This window comes from Nicrophorus vespilloides, unplaced genomic scaffold, assembly GCF_001412225.1.
Source record: "Nicrophorus vespilloides isolate i.1.1-1 unplaced genomic scaffold, Nicve_v1.0, whole genome shotgun sequence".
Taxonomy (NCBI): Eukaryota; Metazoa; Arthropoda; class Insecta; order Coleoptera; family Silphidae; genus Nicrophorus; species Nicrophorus vespilloides.
Window position 1 is genome coordinate 55,839 of NW_017099946.1, and position 27,594 is coordinate 83,432.

General features: G+C 30.9%; 2 protein-coding genes across 3 annotated transcripts in view; one reads left to right on the plus strand and one right to left on the minus strand.

Moving 5' to 3' along the window:
• Positions 1-282: 282 nt before the first annotated feature.
• LOC108566252 overlaps positions 283-27,594 on the minus strand; it is a 40,790-nt gene continuing 13,478 nt past the window's right edge. For both annotated transcript variants that reach the window (XM_017926052.1, XM_017926053.1), the window contains exons 3-7: positions 1,569-1,745; positions 1,305-1,508; positions 1,002-1,253; positions 862-933; positions 283-801 (exon numbers count right to left, since the gene is read on the minus strand). In XM_017926052.1, coding sequence (XP_017781541.1) covers positions 538-801; positions 862-933; positions 1,002-1,253; positions 1,305-1,508; positions 1,569-1,745 — 969 coding nt within the window. In that variant the 3' untranslated portion in view covers positions 283-537. The remainder of the gene's footprint in view (positions 802-861; positions 934-1,001; positions 1,254-1,304; positions 1,509-1,568; positions 1,746-27,594) is intronic.
• Positions 13,388-14,224, plus strand: LOC108566254 (histidine-rich glycoprotein-like). Its single transcript, XM_017926054.1, has one exon. It carries the CDS (start codon positions 13,442-13,444, stop codon positions 14,189-14,191), a length of 750 nt encoding a protein of 249 aa, XP_017781543.1. The 5' UTR covers positions 13,388-13,441; the 3' UTR covers positions 14,192-14,224.

The following is a 27,594-nucleotide window of genomic DNA, read 5'->3' on the forward strand; positions in this document are numbered from 1 at the left end:
TTTTTATATTAATTGTGATTTTATTTCATTATTTGCAGTAGTTTATATAAATACTACCTTATGTTAAAATATTATAAAAAGACAAAACTAAAATTAATGATGAGAATATAGAATATATTAGGCGTGATAAATTTACCAATGCTGAAACAATTATTTGATGCAAATAAACAACAAAAAATAAATTTAAATTTTATTCTAAATATATTAATTATATAATATTGTAATAATAAATACAATTAATTAAATACCTTAAAGTAATATTAATGAAACATAATGTAGCATTGCGCAAAAGAGAACAACATAAAATGAAACAATAAATTATCAAATATTCATTCGAATCTGTTTGTTATCTTAGTATAAGACAATTAATTTAAGATTTCATACTTTCCGAGACGAAAATACACGTTCGTATCGTTAAGAAATTGCGAGTTAAATTAAAATTAACAAATACAAAATAAAATAAATAAAATGGCATTTGTGGTGGATATGTACAAAATTTTGCAGCACGCAAGGCAACTGAGTGTTGAATGAGAAGATTTAGACGTCGTTCTCATCGTCCGATTGTGATGGATGGATGAGTGGTGGAGTGATCGCTGTGGGCTGCAGTTCCATGATCGTAACGAAAATAGAAATTATGTTGTCAACTCCTATTAAATAACCGTCTTCGTGATTTCCAACCTTCCATTTTGATTTGTGATCGATGTCCACGTTGTCAGGTAGTATAATTGTTTTTGCAAAATCTATCAACCATACGTTTGCGTTGGAGCGATCATGCACAAACAGTAAAGAACTTCCAATCACCTAGAAATTAGAAAAATTAATGATTAAAGATTGAATTTATTCCAACAACGTGACACCTACCTCGTGGCTCTTGAAAAACTGGGATGCCTCCAAAGTTGCTTTAATCGCTTTCAAACGCTGAATGTACTTAGGCTGTATAAACATATTTTAAGATTTATTAGTTTGTTTATTAAGATTGTTTACGAGATTAAATTACTCACTATGGCATGCGGAAAACCTTTAGTGAAGTCTAGGAACGCCTTCATAACGTGATCTTTAGTTTTCGTCGTCTTAAAATCTTTACTAGATGTCCCGTCCGACCTCCTTATACCTTCTATTCTGAAGCCAAGAGTCTCCGTCGACGAAATCGTCTCCCTCCAAACCATGTAGCGAGGCTTAGTCACACCCTTAAGTCTGTGTTCTTCTTCTGTTGGCGCTGTGTCGTCAATTTGACACATTTTCTCATACATATCCTTAAAAAATAATTATTAATATCGATAAAAACATTATCATTAATTATATACTTTTCTCAATTTGGGCTTCTCCTTGGCTTTGGCCAACTCCTCTTCCAAATATGTTCTCACGCCTATTTTGCAATCCATCACGCAAGGGGATTGAAAATCGCCCAAGAGATCTTGTAATTGCAGGTAGGAACATTCGCCGTCGTCGCTAGTCACGAGACCTTTGTACTCAGGAACGTACGGTCTTAGAACGTCTTGCATTAATACCTGAAACAATCCAATTATCATTATAAATTCGATTAAATATTATTCAATATTGAAACTCACTTTAAAACATTTTTCTTCTTTCTCGCAAAGCTTCTTGAGAATTGTACCCTGATCAGGACCTGCCTTGAAGTTTCCTTGATGACCAGCTAGTTGCACCCACGGATACCGTTGCTTCTTGTAGGTTTGAAAGAACGGAGTCCATTGAACTATGTTCCGCAGCTTGCGCCATCCCGAAGGCTGTAAAATAATGATAATAATAATAAGTAACAATCTATTAATTATCACCTGTTAAATTATGATTTATAATAAATTTAAAATAAAAAAAACGCTAATTGGATAGATTTTCTTTTCCATCTGTGATATATATTTTCTTGTCTTAAGGAGGCGAGAATTAATAGAAGAGAAAAGCAATAATTTATTATGACAATTTGTTACGACGAGCGCAGAAAATTTGTTGCGATTTATTATCCTGCTGCAGAATGGGAATGAAGTGTAATTACAAAACCGGCCAGTTTTCAGCCGGAATATTTATGGTACTCTGACATGAGCGCCTTTTTTCGTCTTGCATGTCTGCCTGTTAGAATTCTTGTTTTTAGTTGTTTTTTGCATGCGCAACGTGCAATTACGAGAAAATCCTCAACGAATTAAATTCATTACGCGACACGTGCTGTTCACTTCTAGTACTTTTCTTTATGGCTAGACTATAGATTGTGTAAATGCTAATTTTACAATTGCTTTTCTTTCACTCTTAATACAATGTCACATTGAATTTATTATTTTTAGAGAAAATGAACTAAAAACAAAATTAATAATTAATCGTAAAAGTTCACGTGTGAACTTTACAAACAAGTCGTAAGTCTATTTTTAGACTGTTGCAACAATTTAATACCGGTAAGCATATTTTAAGATGTTTTAGTAAATTAGTATGTGCGTCAAGAAGTTTCGCGGATTTCAAGCATATGACGTGCGCGAGAATGTCCCCACTTGTGTGCAGGAAAGGTCCACATATAGCTCTAATTTCTTTGAAACTCTAGTATTCCAACACTAATATGTTGATGACGTGTTTAAGATAATGTTGCAAAGTGTAGCACGTGCTGCTTTCGTCAATTTCTTTAATGTTTAACGTATTTACAAGTATTACGAAGATGATGAAAACATACGACTCAAATCAAAGTTGTTTCTATCATTATATAGGATTAGAAATAGAAGAAATTTAACATTAATTCGACGTTAACCCATTTATTTTTGGAGAGCACTCCAGTAAACGTGCCGCACGTAAATATTTATAGAATCGGAAGTAGTGTTTTCTTCTAGTTCTGACCATAAATTTGGAGTACAATATTATCAATTTTCTCGTGTTTACATATATTATTACAATTTAAAATCATTTAGTACTCTGACAATACTGCCCTCATTTTTGATTATCTTCACTGAACAACCTTCAAAACTCGTGTATCTGGTGTAGTAGTAGTAGTAGCAGTAGTTCAAGGATCGGCATTCATCCGCCTAAATCTATACAAACAATAAATTAGAGCACGACACTTCCGAACATTTACTTTCAATAATTGAGAACTAAAAATAAAATCCATCAATTTTAACTAATTATATTAATATATATTTTTAGCTTTGGTATAAAGTTTGAGTGAAATTAATCACTTAATATAAAACAAAATAGAAAGAATAGTATCAACATTCATAGGAAATGACGTTAATAACAACGATATGAAATCACGTCTGAATTGAATTGAATAAAATGAAACAAATAATGAGAGAGAGGATATAATTATAGTTATTGTTTCAAAATGGAAAATATTATTAACGTCAATTAAACTTGAATAAAAACAAGCGTTCAATTATAATTGAATCTAATGGGTAAAATCAATTATCAATGAATGTTGCGAATCTACAATTTAAAATAATACAATTATTAAAAAAAAAATGAAATATTGCAACTTTCAAATAAATGTCATACGTTACGTGCGACTAGTAATTCAATTACGTTTGAATTTTAATTAGTCAGTAATGTTAAAGTGAGCGCTTATTATTTTCCATTTTTTTCTTTTCTTTTCTTTTGTAGATATACATAATATTTTCGCATTCTCGAAAGCGTATAAATAAGTACACCTTGATTGACGTCAATGCGTTTAAAGGTTGTATAGGTAATAGATAAAATTGTATTAATATGTATGGTATACACAGTGCACACTGAATACATTCGTATGGAAATGCAAAATTACATAGACTACAAAACTATGATGTAAATCTGAGACGACATCAGAAAGAGAGAGAGAAAGAGGAGCCACGTCCGTGTCCGATTGGGATCTTCGTAACGGAAATACGCCTTCGTCATCAACATTTACGCCGCTATCATCGTCGATCAGGAAGAGAAAGGCATAACATCAAAACATGCATGCATTTAAAGTCAAAGGTGAAAAACTCGCATTCTCTAAACAATCCTCTTAATTTTTTGGTTTGTTATTGTTTATTATTCCAATGGCTCAATTCTCGTATTGTCATTTGCTTAAATTGATTTACCTCCTGCTTTTTACATTTAAAAAGAAAATGTTGTTTACGATATTCACTTTTGCACGGTTGCAAGTAAACTTCGACAATTAAAATATAATTTCCTCAAATTACAAAACACATTGAAATGCGAGGTTGCAATTTTTTTAATTTATGTTTACCATTAATTATTTTCAATAAAATAATATAAAAATGTATTAATAGACGAAAACCTAATGACCTCAGATTACTCATCTTTTCCAAAAAGAACTATAAATTACTGTAAATAATAATGTAAAATAAATAAAATAATTTCCAACTGATAATTGAAATGCAATATTTCAACGATCGACATTATCGCCTCTCCTGAGGATATACCTGACCTTCATCTAAATCTGAATATTTATTATCATTGGAATATTATACCGTAAGCTGAGATTGAATTTCTCCGCGGTTTCAAAACTCACAAACGACGCAGTTGTTTGCACGAAGTATGATTATGAAATATCTCTATTTTTTACTTCTTCTTTAACATAAAATTCCTCAAGAGCAGAAATTTCCCAAATACAAAAACCAGTTGCTTAATTAAGAGACACATGTGGCTTTTCCAAGATTTTAAATACACAGATACACTATAATTGTATGAGTTCGGTAAGAAAATTGAAAGTTTCTGCGGACAATCCAATGCGAATGCAGAGTTCCTAACAAAGCAACTTGTCTATGTGGTATGGGTATAACCGCTGCGGCAATGTTTATAAACTTGAACCGGTTTCTTGTAGCGTATTGCGATAGAGGTATTGAAATATTTTTGTTTACATCCACACGTTTCCCCATCTAACCAAACTGCATCCAAATCGAAATGAAAGTAAACAAAAATATCCACACTGAAAACTTATTTACTTATTATTACTCCTTTGCTTATGTGTCAGCTCTTTTTTTCTTTACAGGAAATTCTCATTCAAATATTTATATAAATTTCAAACAATTTATAAAATGTGTCATACGATAAAAATGATTACAATAAAATAAAAATGATTCACGTAAAGCAATTATATCATATAAATTTTTTTTCTACTTAACAGAAATGTACTATTAACATTTGCATGTAATTAAATTTGTTTTCGCTTTGTTAATTCAACAAACTGGTTTAACATTCAAGTTTCATCACAATTTATTTCTGTCTGTTAAAAAGAATCTGATAAATGTTATTCATTCTTTTATTGAATTTAGCAATAAAATTGTTAAATCTTTTTAAAATATTAAATCTTTTTTTTTTAATTTTTACATCAGATTTGCTTTAAAATTCTTGTATGTATTTGTTATTGATCAAAGTTATGACCTAACCCAATCTAAACTAAAGTGATCCCAAGCATGTTTTCTTTTAATGTTACAAGTGAAACAATATACAAATTTTATACATACAAAAAATAAATTTGTCAAAAGTTTTTGAGGGAACAAAAAATCTATATACAAAGATTCGTATAAATAAACCAAAAATAATGTAAACAAATTAATAGAAATATATATTAAAAACTATAAGAGAATATTATATCATTGTTAATTGATGATTACATTTCTGAAATGTATGCATCAATAAGATGATATTTCAACAATACATCAATTGATATAATAATAATATACATTTGAAGTATGTATCATGTAACATGTATTTGAATCAATAAAGTTAATGGCAATACACGGATATGTAATTACATGCTGCGTAAATGAATTATGAACAAATATCCTCTTTTTTTTTATTTGTTATTTTCCGCATTGAACGAGTGTAGGACTTGCGTTGCCATTTTCGAATAACAGATCGAACCGCGGTCTCTATTTAAACTGCCATTATCGCATTTTTATGCCATTCATCATCATTTACGTTCACGTGACGTACGCTATCATTGTTCTACGAAGGCTCCTCTTCAGACGCGCATTATGCAAGAGCCCCGTCGCCGGAATTCGAGCCAATTACCAAACAAATAACATTCCTTTTCACGTAAAACGACATCGCAGAGTTTCGAATCATTTCACGTATTTATGATAGTGTATTTAAACAGTAAGTAAACTAGGTTACATTGTTTATTGATTAAAACCAATTTAATCAACTTCCTGCGAGATATTTTATCTACAAACCGAGAAGCAAAACCAGTAAATCTGGATATTTCTTTGTTGATTAAATGTATTATTGAAAATAAATACAAGCTCGTGTTATTTGTTTGTGGAATTGCTGCGCTAATACGTTTCTTTACGAGTGGTAACAAGAGAAGGACTTAATGGAATCCCATATATATTTTAGGATGTAATACTAATATGTTTGAGCGTAAATCATAAGGGAAACAATAAATTGAACGTTTAAGAGTCAAGTAAGGGGATTAAAGTGGGCATCACGAGAACGCAACGAGAAATAATTATGGCAATAAATATATTTTTTTGTTTGCTAGTAATCGCATACCAGTATCAGGTATTACTGGTTTGACTAAATATATACTTTGCCTATAAAGGGAAATGGAAAGCCGACGTGCGGTTTTCTTTTCCTCGTCTCCACATATGTTTTTCTTTATCGAAGCGCGCGTAGAGATTTTTCGGCGGTTGTTTTTATCTTTATTCATTGGTAATAATAATGACCTTGGACTTGGAGACCAGCGTGGCGTCTGGAACGTCAGAATCCCATTCGGAGCTTAAGTCATCGCTGGAGGCGTCAGCATAGTCCGTAGAAAAGGGCACTTCGAGTAAACTCTTCTGGTACTGTTCGTATCCGGACGGCGTTATTGAGCCTCGTCGAGGACTCGGCGAAGCACTTCGATTGAAAGGACTTAAAGACCTCCTGCGAAATCTCCAGTCGGGCGACGGGGTTCGGTTACCAGGTGATGAGGATAGGTATTTGGGGTTGTTCTCGCAAGCATCGTAAATGCAAGGTGATGGGGAGCAGGTGATCTCGGGCGAGTTCATGTAGTTCTCTTGCGTTTCCTCCGGGTTCATCTTCAAAGGTCGCAGGAACTTTTCCGACTCCGGATTGTCGTATCTCGACATCGTGATCTTCGGCAGTATCAACTGGTTAATTAATCCCGCACCAATTTGTGTCATATTCACTCACATTGTATGGAATTGGAACCGCCGGAAGAAGTTCAATTGATGAAGTGCACACGGCTTAACTGATTCCACACGGAAACTTCAGAACATACTCAAACGCACATGGCACCTGTTCATGGCTCTCGACTTGCTGGAATTCAACTGCTTTTCCAGAAAGGACTTTTGACGAGTCCAACACTCTATGTTGGTGTTTTCGACCACGCGCGCTTCTACACGGCGTACGTTCCAATACACGCCGCCTGTACACAGCCAGATCATTAGACTTATCCATATGAAAATTATTAGTGTTAAAAGTATGACGAGTTGAACGTCACAGCTACGCAAGCGTGGATAGGAGGAACGATCCTCATTCAGAATTGAGGATTTCAAAGCCGGTTACACGAAACGAACGAACGAACACCGTTTCCAGTGGCGTAGTGCTGCACACACACCACAACCACATGCGTCGTATTCACCCACAAAGAACGAGTTTCCAATGAAATAAAACAGAAAACTTGGCCCCAAAAAACAACGGATATACCTCACATGCGACAACAAGGAAACCTCAACCTTTCTTATCACCAGCGAACTATTTCACAAACTAACCAGAACCACATTTTCCGTATATCCTTATCGCTTTACGTTTGAAATACAAATACAATAACATAGATGAAATTTGTAAATAAAACTGTATCCAACCCAAAAATTACTACATAACCAATGTATATTTATAGTATCAATAAATACGCATTATAAATTCTATTTTAATCTATCACAAGTATTTGATTAAAAGCTTCGACTTAAATAAAATATCAAGTTATAAACAATTAAACTGCGATTAACATATGTTTTATAAAGAAACATTCAAAAAGATAATTTATGCATAAAAAAAATGGTATCGTAGAACTTTCTTTTAATTATTTACACCTTGCCCAATGCAAAAAGAAAGCAAAAAAATAATAAAATTTAAATAAACCTATAAAATTACTTGACTTTCCAATAACTGTACGCATATATAATTATCTGTTTCCAAACCAATCTAAAGATTAAAAATATAATTACCTTCGTTATTCATTTAGTATTTACAAATCTGATGAACTCCCAATCTTTTTCCAAATGTCTAATAACAATTGTATTTCAATATTATCTACACGAAATTGTTCTCAATAAGATAACATAATATGTAAATATATATTATAGTTAATTATACTAGCGTGTCTGAATGAATGGATTTTCCTTCAACGCAACTTTATTTTTTATTTAAAAAAAAATCATAATTTGAATATTTCATCACACAAATAATTGTGTATAATGTTTTAGTTTCCATCTAATTGTTCATGTTTTATATTTATTGAAATAAAGACATATTTTATTCTTAGCATTATTATTTACAGAAAACAGGTTTCAAGGAATAAAGGTAAGTTGTTTAATCTTAATTACAATTACTCTTGCTGACAATTTGCAGATGGAAATTATTGACATTATATTATAAACAAATTAGTATACAGAATTTTGTTTTATTTCTATCTATTTTGGAGCTGTTTATGTTTTAAAGTCCTCGATTAGTCCGTTTTTAAACAGTGCGGGCATATAGGGATTTTAGTACACAAATAGAAAATTAAAAGGATTGATTGCTAAGACGCAAAATACATTGGAAGTTCATTTTGACGATACCAGGAACAGTTTAAAGTGCAGTTGTTGTATCGTGTCTGGTTTTTACATAAAATAAAACTGAAAGAACAAAAAAACCACACACAGACACACACATATGATAACGGAACTGCCGCTACTAGAACTTTGGACGTCATAAAAAGCCAACAGGAAAATTCCCGAATTGTACATTTTGATAACAACTTTACTGTTGTGTCATTTAGTTGATTATAAGTTCTTGTAGTTCATCGCTAAACAAGATCTTACTATATTTCCTATTATTATCCATCATTCAAAAAAAAAAAACGAAAATTTACAATATAAATATATTATATTTGTGCTTATTAATATACCAGTTGTTCAGTCATTGAAATAAAATAAATAATTTGAGATGATATTCATCATTAAATTCTTCTAAAAATACTAATCATAATAATGACATTTTCATGTCTAGGAAACTATAAATCATTATAATTAATAATTTAATAACGACTTTCGTGATTTACAAAAATACATTTATAATTTGAATGCTAATACTATATATCTAAATCTATGAACTTTGAACTTTTTTAGAGAAAATTAGATAAACAATTATAACTATTCATTTCATTCAAATATGTTCGTATATTTCGTAAATTAATTCCTACTTTCGAGTGATATCTTCTTTGTTTTGGAAGCAAATACTTTGGAAAGTGTATGTTAGAATTTTAAATTGTTTACCATGAAAAAACCTAATTTGCACAAAAACCATTAGTATAAATAACACTTGCTTAGAATTGTAATGGTATTAGCAATAGATTTTAACTAGACAAAAATAAATTAAAGAAAAAAGGTAAACGAATTTAGTATTACAACAGAACGGATATTGGACCAGGAAACGTAAATTGTTTGACATTCGCGAGACGTATAACACGAGCACGTGCTACTATTTATTTACCATCTTCTCTTGATTATTCAATATTTTCTTAACGTTTATCTATTCAACCTTCCTATAAGACTTCATTACCAATACCACCAATTGTTGATATTTATTAGGGATTTATTTTCAACGGCAATTGCTCGAATTCAAATGAATCCAGAAGCATTGTGAAGAAGTTTTAACTCTTCTAAAGAAAAAACATTTTGTTGCGTCAATTATTTAAAAAAAACAACAAGGATAATCACATTTGCGACGACAACAACACCCTGGTCGATAAAATAAACAGAATATGTCGGCGCCAAAGTAGTCAGCATTATAATCAGCAGCGTCTTCATAATGAACACCATTTACGTATATGCAAAGTAGAAGAAAGAAAAAAAAGGTAAGAAGGAGGTGAAAAATGAAATAAATAATAAGAAAGGCGTGCGCAATTCGAAATTGTTTATTGCTCCTGGTTAAATTAACATATCAATACAACTTTATTGAGATAATTTACACCCAATTCATGACAGAGTAGTCGTATTGTAAAGAGCGTGCACCGTTTGGTATATAAATGGTAACGAAAATAACCGGAACCTTCACTCATTTCACACTTTGTTTTATTTTCAATACAAATATGAGTTTGAGGTGGGGTGAATTACGTACATCACAGTAACAAATAACAGGAGGAAAAAATGATGATTTATTTATAACATCTATTTTTATAGCGGATTGCGTACTTTTACAACAATAATATTGTTCTAATAATAGTTATAATCAGCAGTTTCTTTTAATTACTTGCGTACTTAAAATAATTATTACAATTAACGTAATTGGAACTATTTAGGGGCTTTTCTTTCTTAATATAAATATGAACAAAATATTTCAAGTTTACTTTTCAAATTAAACATTTTACAGCGCTTGCACTAAAGTGAATCCTAGAACAGGAATTAGGTAATATTATAGATGTAAGAGCCAAATCTGCATTTAAAAATGATATTGTTAAAGCTTGTGATCATTATTTTGCTGTCCAATAAAATCAATATATTTTTAATTCTATGTAAAATATTTCCTTGACTTTATAATTAATAAAATAATAATTATATATTTACAATGATTGAGAAAAAACCCCAACCGCAATTGACACAAAATTGTCCATAATTAAATCTGACATTAGAACTGGTACTAATTGAATCGGGTTCAGAGAGATAATGGACTTTCCTTGTACCAAAGATTAGCATTATACTCTGTGTGTGGTAATCAAACGATTGCAATTCGTGAGAATAGACATAACATGAAATTGTTGTCGCGTCTATGAAAAACACCGGTGGCCGTAAAATTTAAATATTTATCCAATAGTGTTGATTCAATATTGATAAGAGCAAGTTACAACTGCGTTTAATATAATTACATAGTCGAATTCTTTATTAATTTTTTATTCGCATACTCTCTCATGTAATTAGCGACCAAGAAACGAATCATAACATTTTGTGCAGTTGAGATTGAGATGAATTATATAATTAATATACTGACTAAAACTAATATAATTTCAATAAAGAACAAAGCATAAAAATACTTTGATGAAAATTTTGAGCATCTTCGTTGGCAATTATTGATTTATAAAATAAAAATGTGAAGGAAATATTTCAGAAACTTCACTTCACATTTTTTTGCAGTTCATGTCTTTGCAAAGGTTTGAAGTTAATGAATTACAATTAAAAATAATTTGAAAACATTTTACTTTATCTATAATTACAGAAATATGTTAAAACTATTTCTGTATTAAATATTGAAAAACGAAAGTTCTAATATTAATATTATACATGTTGAGATCAAATAAAATAAAATTTAAATTAGTTGTTACGAAAAAAAAAATCGTTAATAAAAAAATGGATGAAACTCTTTGATCGTTTGGAGCTTTCCAACATAAAAAGTAATGAGTTTATAGAGCCGTTGGATATATAAGCATCACGCTTCATTTCACCAATAAAGATGAAAAAACTGGTAAAAAAAAGGTGGCAAACTACTGGTTCGTAAATAGAGATTAAATGACTACTTTCCAACTCATGCTGTTAACTCCTCCATCAATAAATACAAATTAATTTAAACATATATTTTAAAAGTTTTTCATTGAAAATTTTCGAAAAAAACAAATTTTCAATACTCAATCTTAAGAGTGTTATAATTACCAAATTATCTTGTATTTTTTTTTTGCTTTTTACTAATCAATCGTTCCGCCACTGATGGGTATGAATATATTCGGGTCGTTCGGTCATTGCCACAGTAACCTCAAAACAAGAATTTCATGTGTATGTTTCGAAGAGTTTCGTTTTTTTTTAGCCTTCATTTTACTCTCTCTCAATGGTATAGAAATTATACGTATTTATTAAATGGCAATAAATATTATAGCCTTTTAATTAAATGATTTTCATTAATCCCATATCCGAACGGTAAATTACATTAAGCCTGTCACCTGAATGATTATTTACTAAGTAGAAGTTAATATATTTCATTCACACAAAAAGTAAATTATTAGTTGTTATATTCTAGATTAAAATTTAATTTATGGAAATTCAATTTAAAATAATTAATGTAATATTTAATTCGCTAGAATGTAACAACAACATTTGAAATTCATCACTTGTATCTAATTGTAAAACATTTAAAGTCTTCTGCGAGAAGATGATGTATAAATTCATTTTTACATATCCTACGACGCTGAATAACGAAAATAACAGTGACAACACAATGTACGACTTAATTGTGATTTGGATTTGTATGAATCACTTCAGTGACGTTGAAACATTAGGTTTTAAGTAAATAACTTTTTCTTTTGCGAAAACATGTAATGAATGTACAATTCTTTTAAAATCGATCAATTCCATTTATCTGATAATTAATTGGTTTAACTGATTGTGAAAAAAATACAACAATTATACTAATTATTTATTATTTCTAAACAATAGTATTTTGTTAAAGTAAAAATGTTAAGAAAGAAGAAAGTTTAGTAATAAAATTTAATGCGTTTTCGATAATATTGTATACGATTTCCGGTCCTTACACGCAATACATTCTTCAAATCGAATTACTACGAACGCAGGAGAAGCACACAAATGACGACGTTTGTTCTAGGTATATGATAAATTAAAACCACACTGAATTTGGTTTCCTTTTTTTTCTTTTGTCGGCAACTAACAATAAATTAAATGACATTCCTACGATTCACATTTTAGGCATAATTTAGAGAGAATTAATTAATGATAAATAATTAGTCAGTGTGTGTGTTTCTGGAAATAAATTATAGACTTCTTACTAAAACGATATCAGTAATTAAGTATTTTTAAATTGCTTAATTCAAATATTTCCTTTCTTTTCACTTGATTACAAAACCTACGCAATAACTTAAATTACAATAAATTTCCTAGTGTATGCGTGACGTTATATTCAAGTTTAGTTAAAACTAATGTGTTTGTCTTTTTATTGACTAAATACGATTTTTGTGAAAATTCGTTACGTTTGGTAAGATTTGTAAATTGATTGTTACACAGCGAGACAATAAGGTTCCGATTGATGGAATATGGCACATTATACCAACAGTTACATCACGGGCAAAAACTATTAGAGAAAGCTGGAACCGCAAGATGCAAGTTTGCAAGAGAGAATGGTAAATTTGTTAATAGACTTGTTACAGTTCAATTGAGGATTAAAATATTTTCACTTGACAAAAAATATTGACTAAAAATCATATAAATAGGCGGTAGATCGAGGTGGAAGTCATCAGTTCAGTTTAAGATCTTCTAGTGTACAACATCGCATGATGTATAACAAAGGATATTTAGCGCTAGGTCTCCTAGCTGCCACCCTTTGTGTGGTTTACGCCAGAGAGATTAGCAGAAATGAATACGAAGAAGTGCAAGACTTAGAGCCAGCTGCGTCCGGGCATGAGTGGAAGAAAGGCGGAGGTAAGGAGCACCATGCGGATCACCACGGTAGCCACGGCGAGAAAGGCGATAAGGGATACAAAGGTCACCATACCTACGAAAAAGGAGAGAAAGGTCATCACGACAAGGAGGGTAAGAAAGGCCACCACGAAGAGCACGGCGGACACAAGAAGAAGCACCACCACGACGATGGTTATTACGCCGAGCACCATAAAGGCGAAAAGGGCGAGAAAGGACACAAGTATGCTGAGAAGGGAGGCTTCAAGAAGGGTCACAGCACCAAGGGAGGACACGACGTTCACAAGCTCGACGAATTCAAGAAGGAAAAGCACTTCTACGACGAGGATCATGACGAGGGACACCACGAGAAACACGGAGGATTCCACCACGAAGATGGACACAAGAAGGGCGGTCACAAGAAGGGAGGACACCATAAGGGCGGACACCACGAAGATCACTACGGCAAGAAAGGACACCACGAAAAGGGATCTCATCACCACGAAGATGCCGGCCACAAGAAAGCCGGTGGTCACGAGGATCACTACGGGCATGGCGAGAAGTACGGCAAGAAGGGCGGTCACGATGAACACAAGAAATGGGGATTCTCCAGTGGACACCACTAAAGAAAATTATTATTTTTGCATTGCTTTTATTGTTGTTACGTTTTTCCCATATATTGAAAATTTAAATAAATTCCACTAAACTGTAAAAAAATAACAAAAATCCATCTTGTTCTTTTTCTAAAATCTGAACATCACAAGTAAGTATCATAAGACTTCCTCTAATTGATTAACAACATTATTGTTTATTAATAACGATGACACATCTTTATCCAGATAAAGAGATTACGAGAGTTTCACAATTTAAATAAAATATTCGTTTCACCGAAATGTAATAAATTAAAATGTCGATTTTAATTGGTACGCCAGATTTAATTAATTGAACTAATTTAGAAGTCGAATCATTAAATATTATTTCGCCAGAGAACATATTAAATTAATCAATCGTGTTCGAAGTAATTAACAGCGCGAAAAACGACAGGAATTCCATGCCGTGCAATAAGTTTAATTAAACTTATTCAATTATATAGGCAACTTTAAAAACACGCGTAAAAAGCAGCAAATCTACATACGCACACATTATTATTATTATTTTGTGCGAATAATATAAACTGTATTTGAAATACTCTTCAATTATTACTTCCACTTTTCTTAAACCATCTAAATTTATTTGTCTACCTAATCGTGTTTAATATAAAGGGATGTAAAGAAAACATATTTTCCATTTATTTTATTCGAAGAAAAGCGTATAAAAATTTAATTTCAATTAAGTCATTTTCGATAAATAATTAGTATAAGGGGGAATGGTACCTTTTTCTTTTGTCTTGTTTCCTCCACGGTCTGTGCATAGAGATCTGCGATTCCCAAAAGGCAGTCGTCGCAACGGCACACATCGCTGCTGGTAGAAGTAACGGAACCCAGAGATCCAGTGCTGTCCACACTGTCGGTACGGACAAGCGGTCTTCCAGGGTGTCCACCGAGAGCGACCTGTTCCATTTTAGCAACTAGTAACGTTTCCATCAGGGTCTTCGGCCTTGTGGAAGGATTCGGAATTGAGAGAGAACCTCCCGGTGGCGGCGTGGATGAACGCACACGACTCGTCATTGTTAGTCTTATTAATATCAGCATAAATTAACATGCAGTGTGACTCGAATCTCCTACTGTTCTTTAAATTTCCTTTTTGTAGATGCCGAACCAATTAAAACGATTAGACCACAGCTAAATTAACATACTAATTTAGAACTGAACGTGAATCAATCTAATTCCTTCAAGATATATTTCTTTACTATTACATATCTTCTTCGTGAACAGATACGAATGATGTTAGATGATTTATTAAATATATTATCGCATTTTTCTCACTGTACGTGCACAGTATTTCAAAACAGATCGAGTAAACTAGTATGTTGGAAAGTATTGAATGTAGCTATTACCAAGTGATTTCAATATTCGCAAGAGCACTTAATATGCATGTAACAAGATTTATGGATGCTATTATCTAAACGAAAAAGTCATAGTGAAATATCTCTCTCTCTGAAAGCGTTCCTTTGACTTATGGGTTTTTGGAGAACAACTTTCGTTCGAATTCCGAGGTTTGTTTACAACTGGCTATATCGCTCACCGCCATATAACAACATTCATAACGTATATTTCCTCATTCAAATTTATTTAATGTAATTCATATAGGCACAAGTTACATAATGGTGAGGCTGTGTGATGCAATCGCGAGCGTTTAATTGCTTGCGAGCACGACGAGGAAATCTGGAAATGGTCATGATAATACCTCTTCTACTAACAATTCAATTCAACCGACGCGTTTATGTAAGCATTCTTACTGAGCTTTTCAACCTTAATTCGAGCCGCATGTTTGCAGCGGCCCTGAAATCTTTATTGCACGGATTGTAATTTAATTAATGCCGAAAACGAATACGTTTACATCACAGAACCTTTCAATTAACATTTAATTGCCTATCTAAATTTTGTTCGGCCCCAGAAGAATCCCTAATAAATGAACGGTTTAAAGAGTAAAATGCTTTTGTAACCAATTAAATCAATTTATCGCGGATTAAATAAGGAAATCAATAATGGCCATTAAATACTATTAAACTTTCAATTGATTCAAATTCAATTTCATCGAATTGTAATTGAATACTTGATGTATAATATGATTTATTTGAACTATATTAATAAAGATAATCTAAACTTTAATAATCTTGCCGTTCAAATATTGAATTAGAAAAAAGTTAAGTAAATTTACTAAATAAATTAACTGTTATAAATATAGCTATTATCTGAATGTAAATGTATAATAATAAGATCTGGAAAGCTGTAATCTACTAATATATTTTCATTAAAGTCGCAAATGAAAGATTTAGGTTGGACTTACTATATAATTACCAAAATTAAATTTCTGGTAATAATATCATGTTGAAACGACAAGATGAAAGCATTCAATTACAAATTTCAAATTAAATCCTTTATGGTGTATAGAAATGCAGCGCAATTAAAAGACCACGCGCAGAGTGAGAAAGGCTGTTATAAATTAAATTAATTCACCCACTGTTTTCAGTAAAGGATAATTAGAATCGGATAGAGACTATAAGTTAAGCTGACTTATCTCCGTCGCAGTCCGTAGATGCTAGATTAGTGGCTAATTTACAATTGCGTTTTTATTTATTGCATTTTCGTAGTAATTTATCGAAGCGCTTCAGAGAAGCCAAGCCTAAGAGAGTCCTGGCAGAATGCTAAAAGCATAACTACATAAGTGAGTTAATATATCGTTCGACCATCTGTTGCATCTACGAGTTTTAACGCAAATAAATAAATACAGAAACATCCTTTCGTCGATATTGAAATGATCCACTATAGATACAACAAATCGTACGCAAATCCAATTCAAAATTCATTAGTCTATATGCAAAACAAAAAGAAATCGATTCAAGTGATATCGATGTTTACAGCTATTAAAACACCATAAAATATTAATACATTAAAAAGAACGAACGTACGATTAATACTACGCGGCATGATTAATAGATCTCTAGATTGATTGACCATTCATCTTTTTTTTTTTGTAATACCATCTCTCTTTATTTACCTTCTCCGATATAATTAATAGTTGGCATAGAAAAATTTACATACAAATCTTTTTATTCGATTCTCTGGTCAATTACTTTGGAAAGAGATACTCAATCATGTCCCATTTTCGAACGGTCGGATTACAACAAATTGTACTTTAACGATTTTAAATTAACTTATTATGACGAAGGTGACGAAAACCTTTTAAGCATTGCCACATGCTTTCGTTTAATTATATTACTATAGTTAAAATATACCATTATCTTTCAATTTTTTAAAATTAAAAAACATGATTTTAAAGTATTCATTATAACAATAACAAGAATATCTATTAGCTACTTATGATACAACTAATGTAAATTAGATTTTTTAAATAAGGTGTAATAGCAAAGGTTCTTTGAAGTTCACTTCATAAAATCTTCATCATATCATAGACTATGGAATAATTCATCCGTTTATGTTAACTTCAATTACTTAATAACTAAATAATAATTATAGTTTATGATTCACTTACGTAGTGCTATTAAAATAAGTTTTGAATAACATTATGAAAAAGCTGGCTTTTTAAACGATTAAATTAAAATTTAATTACAATATTTTTGATTTGTTGCTTATTTCATTCCAATTGACTTTAATTGCTATATTAAATCTATCGTTTATACTTGAAATATTTGATATTCGATCGGCATAAGCAAAATCTCGCAAAAAAAAAATTGGCAACTTATAGTATAAACAAATATTCGTGATGAATAAAGTAACACTTGATCTCGAAGATGAAAAAAGCTATAATCATTTACGCGTAGTTTACAGAACGGATTTTTATAGCATCTTGACTATTAAAGTAAACTCTTCGTTTTTTTTTTGTAAATTTCTTCCCTTGCTCCATCCATCTACCAGCAGCATTCTAATGGATATCAGTGAGTATGGGTTTTCAGCGTATTTGGAATGTAGCCGAGGAGCATTTCAGAAACGCGAATCGATGCAGAGAATAAATCGAAATCGCGAAGCGCGCAAACATTTATAATTACACAAGCGAAAATTTAATTCGATATAATGGTTATGGCTTTCGAAGCGCACGCTTAGAATCGTTCGACTTCCAAGCAAACCGAAGCCCAAATGGAACCGTCACATTTTCCGAGAATATCTAATTGATTTGTAGTGTACGACACAGTGCGTTGTCATTATTATTGGACAGGTTTCAGAAGTGCCTAAATACAAAGACGAACATAAAAAAAATGTTACTTTGTAGATACGATAAGAAACTACAAATTTGAGTTCGCTAATTAATCCTAATTAATGTTAATTGTATGCGATGTATAGTAGACACGAAACAGCAGGAGTAGCTTATTGAAGGTAATATAGTTACACAGCTAAGGTGTACTTTTTTTTCTACTGTGGTAGGGAGGAACGTTTTCGTTGTTTCGTGAAAATTGCTGTGCTGTGTTGTCATGACCTCAAGCCAATTGTAATTACAATTTAGCCAACCTTCAATTCTGCGGTACGGGAAATGACATCAGATTTGTTGCGCTACCTTTTTTTTTTACATTTTTCCATTTACATTTTCCCGATCAGAACACGCCAACTTTTCTCTCTTCGTCTTTTGGTTGCATTTATGGACGTTGATATAAACCCATTAATCTTTCAAAGCGGAGCTTCATTTTCTTGTCAGTCTGTTGTTGCGGAGATCTCCATTCAATTTGCGTCATACCGCTAGATAAGAGCACATGTTTCTGCTGTGTAAATAAACACACGAGACGACACTGAAAAGTCGAGTTTATTTGTGTGAATTCGCAAGAGCAAAAAAGACTATCATTCGTAAGTGTGTAATTTCAATGATCATTGCTATGAATGACGTTCCCATAACTATATAAAACTATATATTATAACATTTATAACGATTACATTATTACTAATTAGTCGTTTATCTATGGCGGTCTTTCTGATATAATACTTTAAATTACGTCAGCAATTAGATTAAAACTCCCACGTATTGAAACCGATTATATATTTAACAATCCAATCCAGTAGAATACGTAGAAAGGAAATTAACATTTCGATCATGATAAATTATGCTAAGCCAGAATTTTACCAAAAAAATATCCAATTTTAATCTCTTTTTAATCATTATATATTCACCAATTAACTATAGATAAAACAAGACAATTATTCTGTTCGATACGAAAATATATTCTTATTTGTGCTTAGATAAGTTAAGTATCATCTTACCATTAATGACATTGCAACAGTAAAGGAATTAAAAAAAAAACTTTGTCTAATATTACGAAAGATACGAATTGAATGAACATCTTCATACTCCATACTTTTACCACCGAAATAACAATTATTTTGTAATTTCACTTTAATAATGTTTACAAAAAATAAATGATTTTGGGAGCGGTTAAAACAGATTACATTCATTTTCCATCGCTTGTAAATATTGACTTTTCAGTGATTTATTTATAATCAAAGTGAAGTATGTCTACAGTAACGTAATACAATAACGTTGCAGAGATATAGAGAGAATAAGTGGGCTTGGTTCTGATTCTGCGAACTTAAGGAACTTTATTTATTAAATGCAAAACAAGATTAGCAACGAAAATATTGAATCGCGTTAAATATTATATTGAAGAACTTGCTTATATAACATTAATTTTTCTCAACGAGATTAGAAGTGAAACATAATAATAATAATTATAAATTTGTTATGACATGTAAATAACGGATATAACCACTTTACTTATTACTGTAAATATAATTTATACCTATTACAACTATTTTAAATAATTGTTTTTTTTATTAGTTCTAATAACCACAGTTTTTACTGTACTTTAAATATTGTGTCATACTTTTAAAGTGGAATGCATTCAAAATAAAAATAATTACTTTTTTTTAAATATCATCAATCTATGTATGTAATTAATATACTTAAATATGAACTGTTGCAAATTCTAAGTGAATAAAATAAATAAATAAATAAGTGTGATAATTTTGTAATCAAGAAGACTTTGCTCCATTAATATATGGACTTTTTTTTGATTTGCATATATGATAAAATTTGCAAAGAATTTCTATGAATAACATAAACACATATCGTATAAAGATATTTTCTTTTTTATAAATACTCCAGTATTAACTACGTGCGTGTAAAATGATAAATATTGAATATATAATAAGCGCATGAATGTGTTTTTTAAAGGACGAAGTACTTTGATGCAGGTGATGTTCCATAAATAATTCATGGCCAGGATCAAAAAACATATAGATATATAACAGAGTTTGTTAAGTCTGTGTGTTTCGCCATAAATTAAAAAATTTATTCCACTCATTTTTACGTCTGATCTCTCGAAATCAAAGTTTCTTTTAAATTTCTTATAAGATATTGCTGCAGATGAATAAGATGAAGTTTATTGATTCGTTAATTAGTAAACACGCACGTTGTTAATCCGGTTTCTTTTACTCAGGAGAGAACGAACGAACACAATGCGTTATTTGTTTGAAACTGCCACACAATGAGAAAAATGCGATGTCCATTAGCTGATAATGGCGATAGTAAAGCCCGGATCATGCTTAATTTACCTTGCAATGGTATTCTAACAGCACTACCAGTTTTAATAAAACACGACTCTAGTGTAGAAAGAAACTCATGTTCCTGAACACTACTCATTAGTTAACTTCTTTTTCGATCCTTCGAAATGTATGCGTATCGACGTTAATGCACTCGTAAATCCTTCTGTGTTTATTCTTATTTTGTACACACTGATTAACAGTCGTCGTCCGAATTGAAAAAAAGAGCAATAAATCCAATCACTTTTCAAATAAATCCGTTTCTTTCCGTTGCCTGTATTCACGCGATTAATTCCCAACTCGCTTGATTCGCGTCTCGCTGAATACTGAACTTCCCACGTATAAAGCAGTAGTTTGCGTTTTATATAAGGCTTTGCGCCCTACTATCATTCAATACTTCTTCCCGGCATCAACCAAAAACTACGAATACTCACACCAACGAAAATAACGAGGAAGAGCATCGGGCGACGACAGCGTTCGAATATTTTAATTGGGATTTACTGCATTCCAGACTTCACTCTTAATTTAAATCATTTTATTAAGACAAATCTCGTAAAACTTAGTTACCCAATCAATTCAACAAATCTGAAGTGAACAATAAATGAGAAATAACCATGTAATGCAACTAAATTTATTTGTTCAAAACGGGATGTGTTGTACGCCCATAGTGTAACCACAATGTGTTATTGTTACAACCGTTGTTGACATGGTTTTGTCGAAGGTTGTGCCATAGTTTCAGGAATATTAAATCAACTAATTCTTTTTTTCTTTTGCTGATAATTTATTATGTTTACGGCAGAAATAAATGAACTAGATTCCAGCAACAATTTCGCAGTTTATTTATCTTTCGCGAGTCGCTCCTCCTCTTTAGGGTTATTTCCACGAGTTGTATACGCTTTAAATATTAATACGCTGAAGATACAGCATCTAAAGAACCTCCTTGAGAAGATACCCGCTATTTTAGGGCCGAAACCATGCTGAGAAATAGGAGGAGTGTAATAAATATTCACTGACGGGACATAAACTTCTTGGAAACCTTTCGCACTTCGGAATTATTAGAAGCATTCTTTTATTTTCACATAAGCAAACTTGATTCTCTTAGAGTGATTTCACTTATAATTTACTTCGTTTTTTTTTTACATTTTCACTAATTTTCGAATTTTATGTATTCCGCATTTACTTTAAACATATCTACATTGAAAATCTCTGTATTTAATACTAATATCACAATTTACATATACAATACGCAATAAATTATAAAAAAAATGCATTTTATTTAATTTACGGTAAAAAAACCACAAATATGCGCAATCAAGTAAGAAATAAGCGAAAAATAATTAACAGATTAACCTTAATTAAAGCTACTCTCTTAATAAAACTCTTATGTTTCCACTAGCAGATATATTTATTGATAAGAAAAAATTCGAAACGGCTACTGAAATTTTATTTACTCCACTATTAAAAAAGGTAATAAATTATTGAAATTTTTATGAACTTGTTTGTTATCCATTTTGATTGGTTTATTTTGATATAACAACTTATTGATTTTCTTTATAATTATATTTTTTTTAAATGCTTACTAAATCATAAAATTTGAATCTGATCGAAAGGTAAAAAGTTCGAATCTGACAACTTTTATAAAAAAAAAGGTATTTAATCATTTGAAACATAATCCAAGTGCAGGAAACTTAAAACCTCTTGGATTTAGTAGACTAATACGCCACGAGTTATTTTAGCCAAAGGTGTGCCAAATTGTCTTTCCATAAACATCGATTGCGCGGTTCGAAATATAAGTTAACTAGAAACTAGTTTAAAACAAATTTTAATTGGCTTTGCGTTTGTTATTTTTTTGCATAAACGTTGTTCTCGCATAAATAAGATCACAATTACACGTATGAAACCTAATAATAGTTATCACTAGCTCAATTTCATAATGGATACTTTAATTGCATGCAATTCAAACGTTCTTCAGAATATATTTGTTTCACGAAATTAAAAGTAAATTCCCTAGTCGTTTGTAATTGAATATAAATTACATACAAAACAACAATATTTAAATTAAAGTTTATGAGAGTGCGACCATTATTATAATAATTACAAAAAGTCTTAGGTGAGGTTAAGATAAGTCGAAAGAGAGCAATAATTAAATCATTACCTGTACTTATTTTTTGTTTTTCACAAGTGTACTCAATCCCATGGGGCAAATATCACTAAACGCGTTTCGTGACGTAACCAGTTTTTGTTAGTCTTCTAATTAGAACATTCTAATTGTAATCATATTTATATGCAAATATCAAATATAATAACAGCATTAATTGCAATTTAAAAAAATGAATGATATTAAAAAAGGCTTGAATCACTAAATTTCAAATATGTTTTTACAACTGTGTAGAATGAAGTAAAGAGATAACAATTAAGATTATTACGTTGTAAATGAATACAACAGCAGCAGATTATTAAAAAAAAGGAGGAATTCATAAATATGAGTACATAAATTGGAAAAGGGTATGCGGTTCAAGCATTTTCCACTATTATTAACGTTGCATAATTGCAGGACAGGGAGAGAGAAAGATATTAGCAATGATTTACAACGCGTGTGGGCAATAATAATAATAGCATAAACATGCCAAATAAGGCATTGCAAGAAACGCATTCCTGCACTTCCACCACCTTCTACTTGCTACATCCTCCTGATCTTCATCTACAGCAGCCGATGTTTTATGCAAAAAAGATGAAGAAGCAAACAATTTGCAATACGTCAAACTTTTATTACCGTATAGAATAGCTTTATGACATTATTACCATTCGAGAAAAAAAAAACGAAAAAAACAAGCAGCTAAAGTGCGATTCATCGTTACAACGAAACATAAAATATTTATGTATTGAATTTGTAAGTGCGAATATTAAAAAGAATAAATAGATACGTCATAATGTGTTTATTTATATTGTTGTTATTGCAGCACGGTAATGGGTGGTCGCATTATAGATTCAGAATAAAATTAAGCCGTGTTGTTGCTTAAGCCTGATTGTCCATGGAGTATGTGATATGTCATTATTGAACTGGGCAAAGCTTAAGGCTGTAATCGAATCGTGATTGATGTATCTGTAGCGATTCTGCATGATTAGAAATTTAAAACTGAAACGAAACAAAAAATTTAAAAAAAAAGATCATTAATCGGTATTTTATAAATATATCTTTTAATTTGAATGTAGTGCCCCGGGCGCGAGCTTCATTAATATTAATAAATTCGGAAACAATTTAAACGTATTGAGAAACGGCTATAAATAAATGTTGCAGGAACTTAATTGATTTTGTTTTAATTTATATATACTTAAAATAGTGGAAATAGTTGTTTCACGCGTTCATTAATTATTAATGCGTCTCATTCATTTGCAAGATGTTTATCGGAGCAAATAACGTAAGCTACGTATTTTTTTTCGAAACATCAAATTAATCAATAGTTGTGAATCGTTTAACTTACAGAAGCGATTCGTGATGAGGCAAGTATGAATTACGCACGGAGAATAACAAGAATTTTAAAAATAAGTTTAACAAGCTTTAACAGCTGAATTATGATTAACCATTTATTTTATATTATGTACATTAATCTAAAGTAAATATTAGAAAATATCAAAAATAAACAAATATTTTTGTATTAAGTTCGGTGGATCAACGAACCTAAAACTTTACTTCTTAGTGATTAGAAAAAATAAATATCGACAAATTTATTTAATTTACAATCTAAGATAATTCAGAAAATACAGTCTATTGTATAAATAGGCAAACTCAAACATAAATAGAAAAATATTAGTTCAATTTGTAAATTGTGAACTGAAGACCGACGCCACTTGGATATAAACACATTCCAGCAAATACTAAAGTGGTTAACTTAACATTAGTCTTGTATTGGTAAATACTTTTGAAGTATGTAACAAAATTCAGGGTTTCAGCAAGAATATAAGAAAAATATGGATACAAATTCTAACAAAAAAAAAATCATAGAAATGAAGAATACATTTTTACGTAATTACGTGCAACCACTAAACTCATGAATAACAGGATATCATAATATAAACTTGGTTGATGTTAGCATGCGCGTATTCTGCAAATTGCATAATGCAATAGTTAGAATTAATTTGTACTGCGCATTCATTCAATAAAAAGAAATAATAACTCATAAATATAATAACTTTGGTGCGGTGACGTCCGACTATATTACATGTTACCAAGTTGTCCATGGAAATTATAATTTCGAAATTATATGATGTCTAGCGACTGTTTCCCATTAAAAAACTAAGCATTATAATTATTTAAAAAAAAAATATCGCCTTGAATTATTCCCCATGCAATAAAAAAGTTAATTTTTGAAGCTACTTGCGAAAGTATTTAATGCCAACACTATTTCAAATTAGTAAACATCGCTATAGGAAACAGTCTCAGTTTCTTATTGATGAAACAAGAAATGGTCTCACGGGGTCCATAATAAATGCAATGGACGTGTAAAATTGATTGCATTCATAAAGAACGGTGTAAGTGTGTGTGAAAGTGCTATGGATGAAAAGATGAAACGTTCTTGAGCATCCAAAAGGCAAATTCGTATTTATCTGATATCTCCGATCATCAAGTAGCAATAATTCAACGACTTTATGATATCCACGAATATCTCTCTGCCTCGTCAAGCGCATACTTTAACAATTTGTCTTTCATAATAAGCTCCGAAGCAACTATAAAAGTATACAATCGTTACTTTCAAACGTTTGCTCCATGCTGAAACCAATTTATTCTTATTTATTAGGTCTACCGTTAATCTGACCATCTCTAGAGAGTTTCATTCTTGGCGCGGCTTGTTTCCTATTCTATCCTTCATTCATTCTCTTCTCCCGCCACAAGGATATCGCGATTACGCGCACGCAATTAGTTATATAATTTGTTTACGTTTGTAAGAACTAAAGTATTTTATTCATATAAAGCGTACAATCAATCAATGAAAACTGCATTCAAAATGATATACAAAACAGAAAATATGTAAATATGAATACTTCATCAAAAAGAGTTAATATTTGATTTATATTCCAATAATAAATTTTAATCTCAGTTGACTGCTTAATTGTAAAAAGTGCGCCCGAGGATTCTCAAGAGCACCCAAAACCCGGCCAACTCTACACAGTGTGTCCACAAAGCGAGAGGAGAGCCATTGGCATCCAAGGATTGACGTCAGTTGCATGTCAGTGCAGAATGACCCAGACAATTTATGTTTATTAAAAGGAAAAGGAAAAAAATACGAAAGAAAATTACAAAACAATGTATCGTCTGACGTAGCCGGAGCGCAACAAACAGAAAGAATGAAAAGAACGGAACAAGGGACGACAATGGCATTTCATTCTTCTCCAATTTGTGTTGCGTTATTTATTATAGCATTGGTAATGTATTACTACTCAGTCTTCAAAACTTTCGGAAATTGCATTCAAAATTTATAATTGAATATAAATGATATTGGAATACACCACATCCTCAAAAGTATGAGAAATTATGTTTTAAATTTATAATTGAACATAATTTCTTCATACAAATAACAATTAAACGGACGTCACGGCACTAAAGTGTTAGTACACAATAAATAATTGTTTATTACTAATATTAAACTGAAGCTAATGCTGCAAACGCATTTCATTTTTATGTTCATTGCACGATAACGTCAGAATCAAGTTTATTACGAATAAAATACAACAATAAAATTAGTTCCAATAATATAAATAAAGGAAATTTAGTTAATGTGTTTGCAAAATTACTCATAAATGTAATAATAAATAGAATACACGAGTTTTATAATTATAAAATTTAATTTAGTTAAACTGTAAAAGATAATCAAAATGCTAAACTTATTTATAATTCATTGAGAACTCTGGTAATATATTTCATGTCAGTGAACAACAATATTCGCCAATTAATTATATAATATAAATAGAATATAATAAACGATACTCGTGCTTATTCAAATTATGATTAATATGTGTCCGAAAATATAATTTTATAGTCAGAATACTTTATGTATATTTTATGCAAATGAATTAATTGAAATATTGAATCAAATTTATTTCGTGTTTTATTTTTTCATAAATAATGTAACAAAATAGGCCAATAACAATTTATATTTTTCGTTTCATAATTTTTGTTATTGTTTAGTGTAAATATGTAACAACTGAAAAGCATATTTCGTTTACTATTAGATGTAGACTTTAATCTTACTGATGTATAGAGTGGGTTGCCTATGTCACAACGTGCAATTATTTTGTTAAAATTCATCGATTTGAAACGCTCTTTTAATTGAACTTTTGAAAGAAAATTTTTGAAAAAAAATAATGCTATATAGTTAAAAGAATCCTGACCTTTTAATAATATTGAGTACTTCTATACCATAACACTTTCTACTTAAACCGTAATTAATACTTATCAGAATAAGATATGATAAATGAAAAGAAGTAAATATTATTCAATAAACATCAACTGTCGCCTTAAATATCAATTAATATTTACAAAATAAAAAAAAGTAAGCGAATTGAAGTGTCTCGTGGTATAAAATTCGGTTACAATAATCCGATTTTAATTAATGACAGGTATGTTTTAATGGTGAGCGTGAGAGAAAATATGATGAGCACTGACTTCCGAGAATCGGGCATAATTTCACGGCAAATTAAAGTATTACCCATCTGCGTACTGGGAACACGTTAAGGTCGCGTTTTTTTTTGGGACTTGAAGGCTGAATAACTCATGCAAATTGGAGCTTCGCTCGCAATCATTTTAATTATTAATTGGATCAATTAAT

Coding starts and splice junctions, on each gene's coding strand:
- LOC108566254 (XM_017926054.1), top strand. CDS start 13,442: ATGATGTATAACAAAGGATATTTAGCGCTAGGTCTCCTAGCTGCCACC.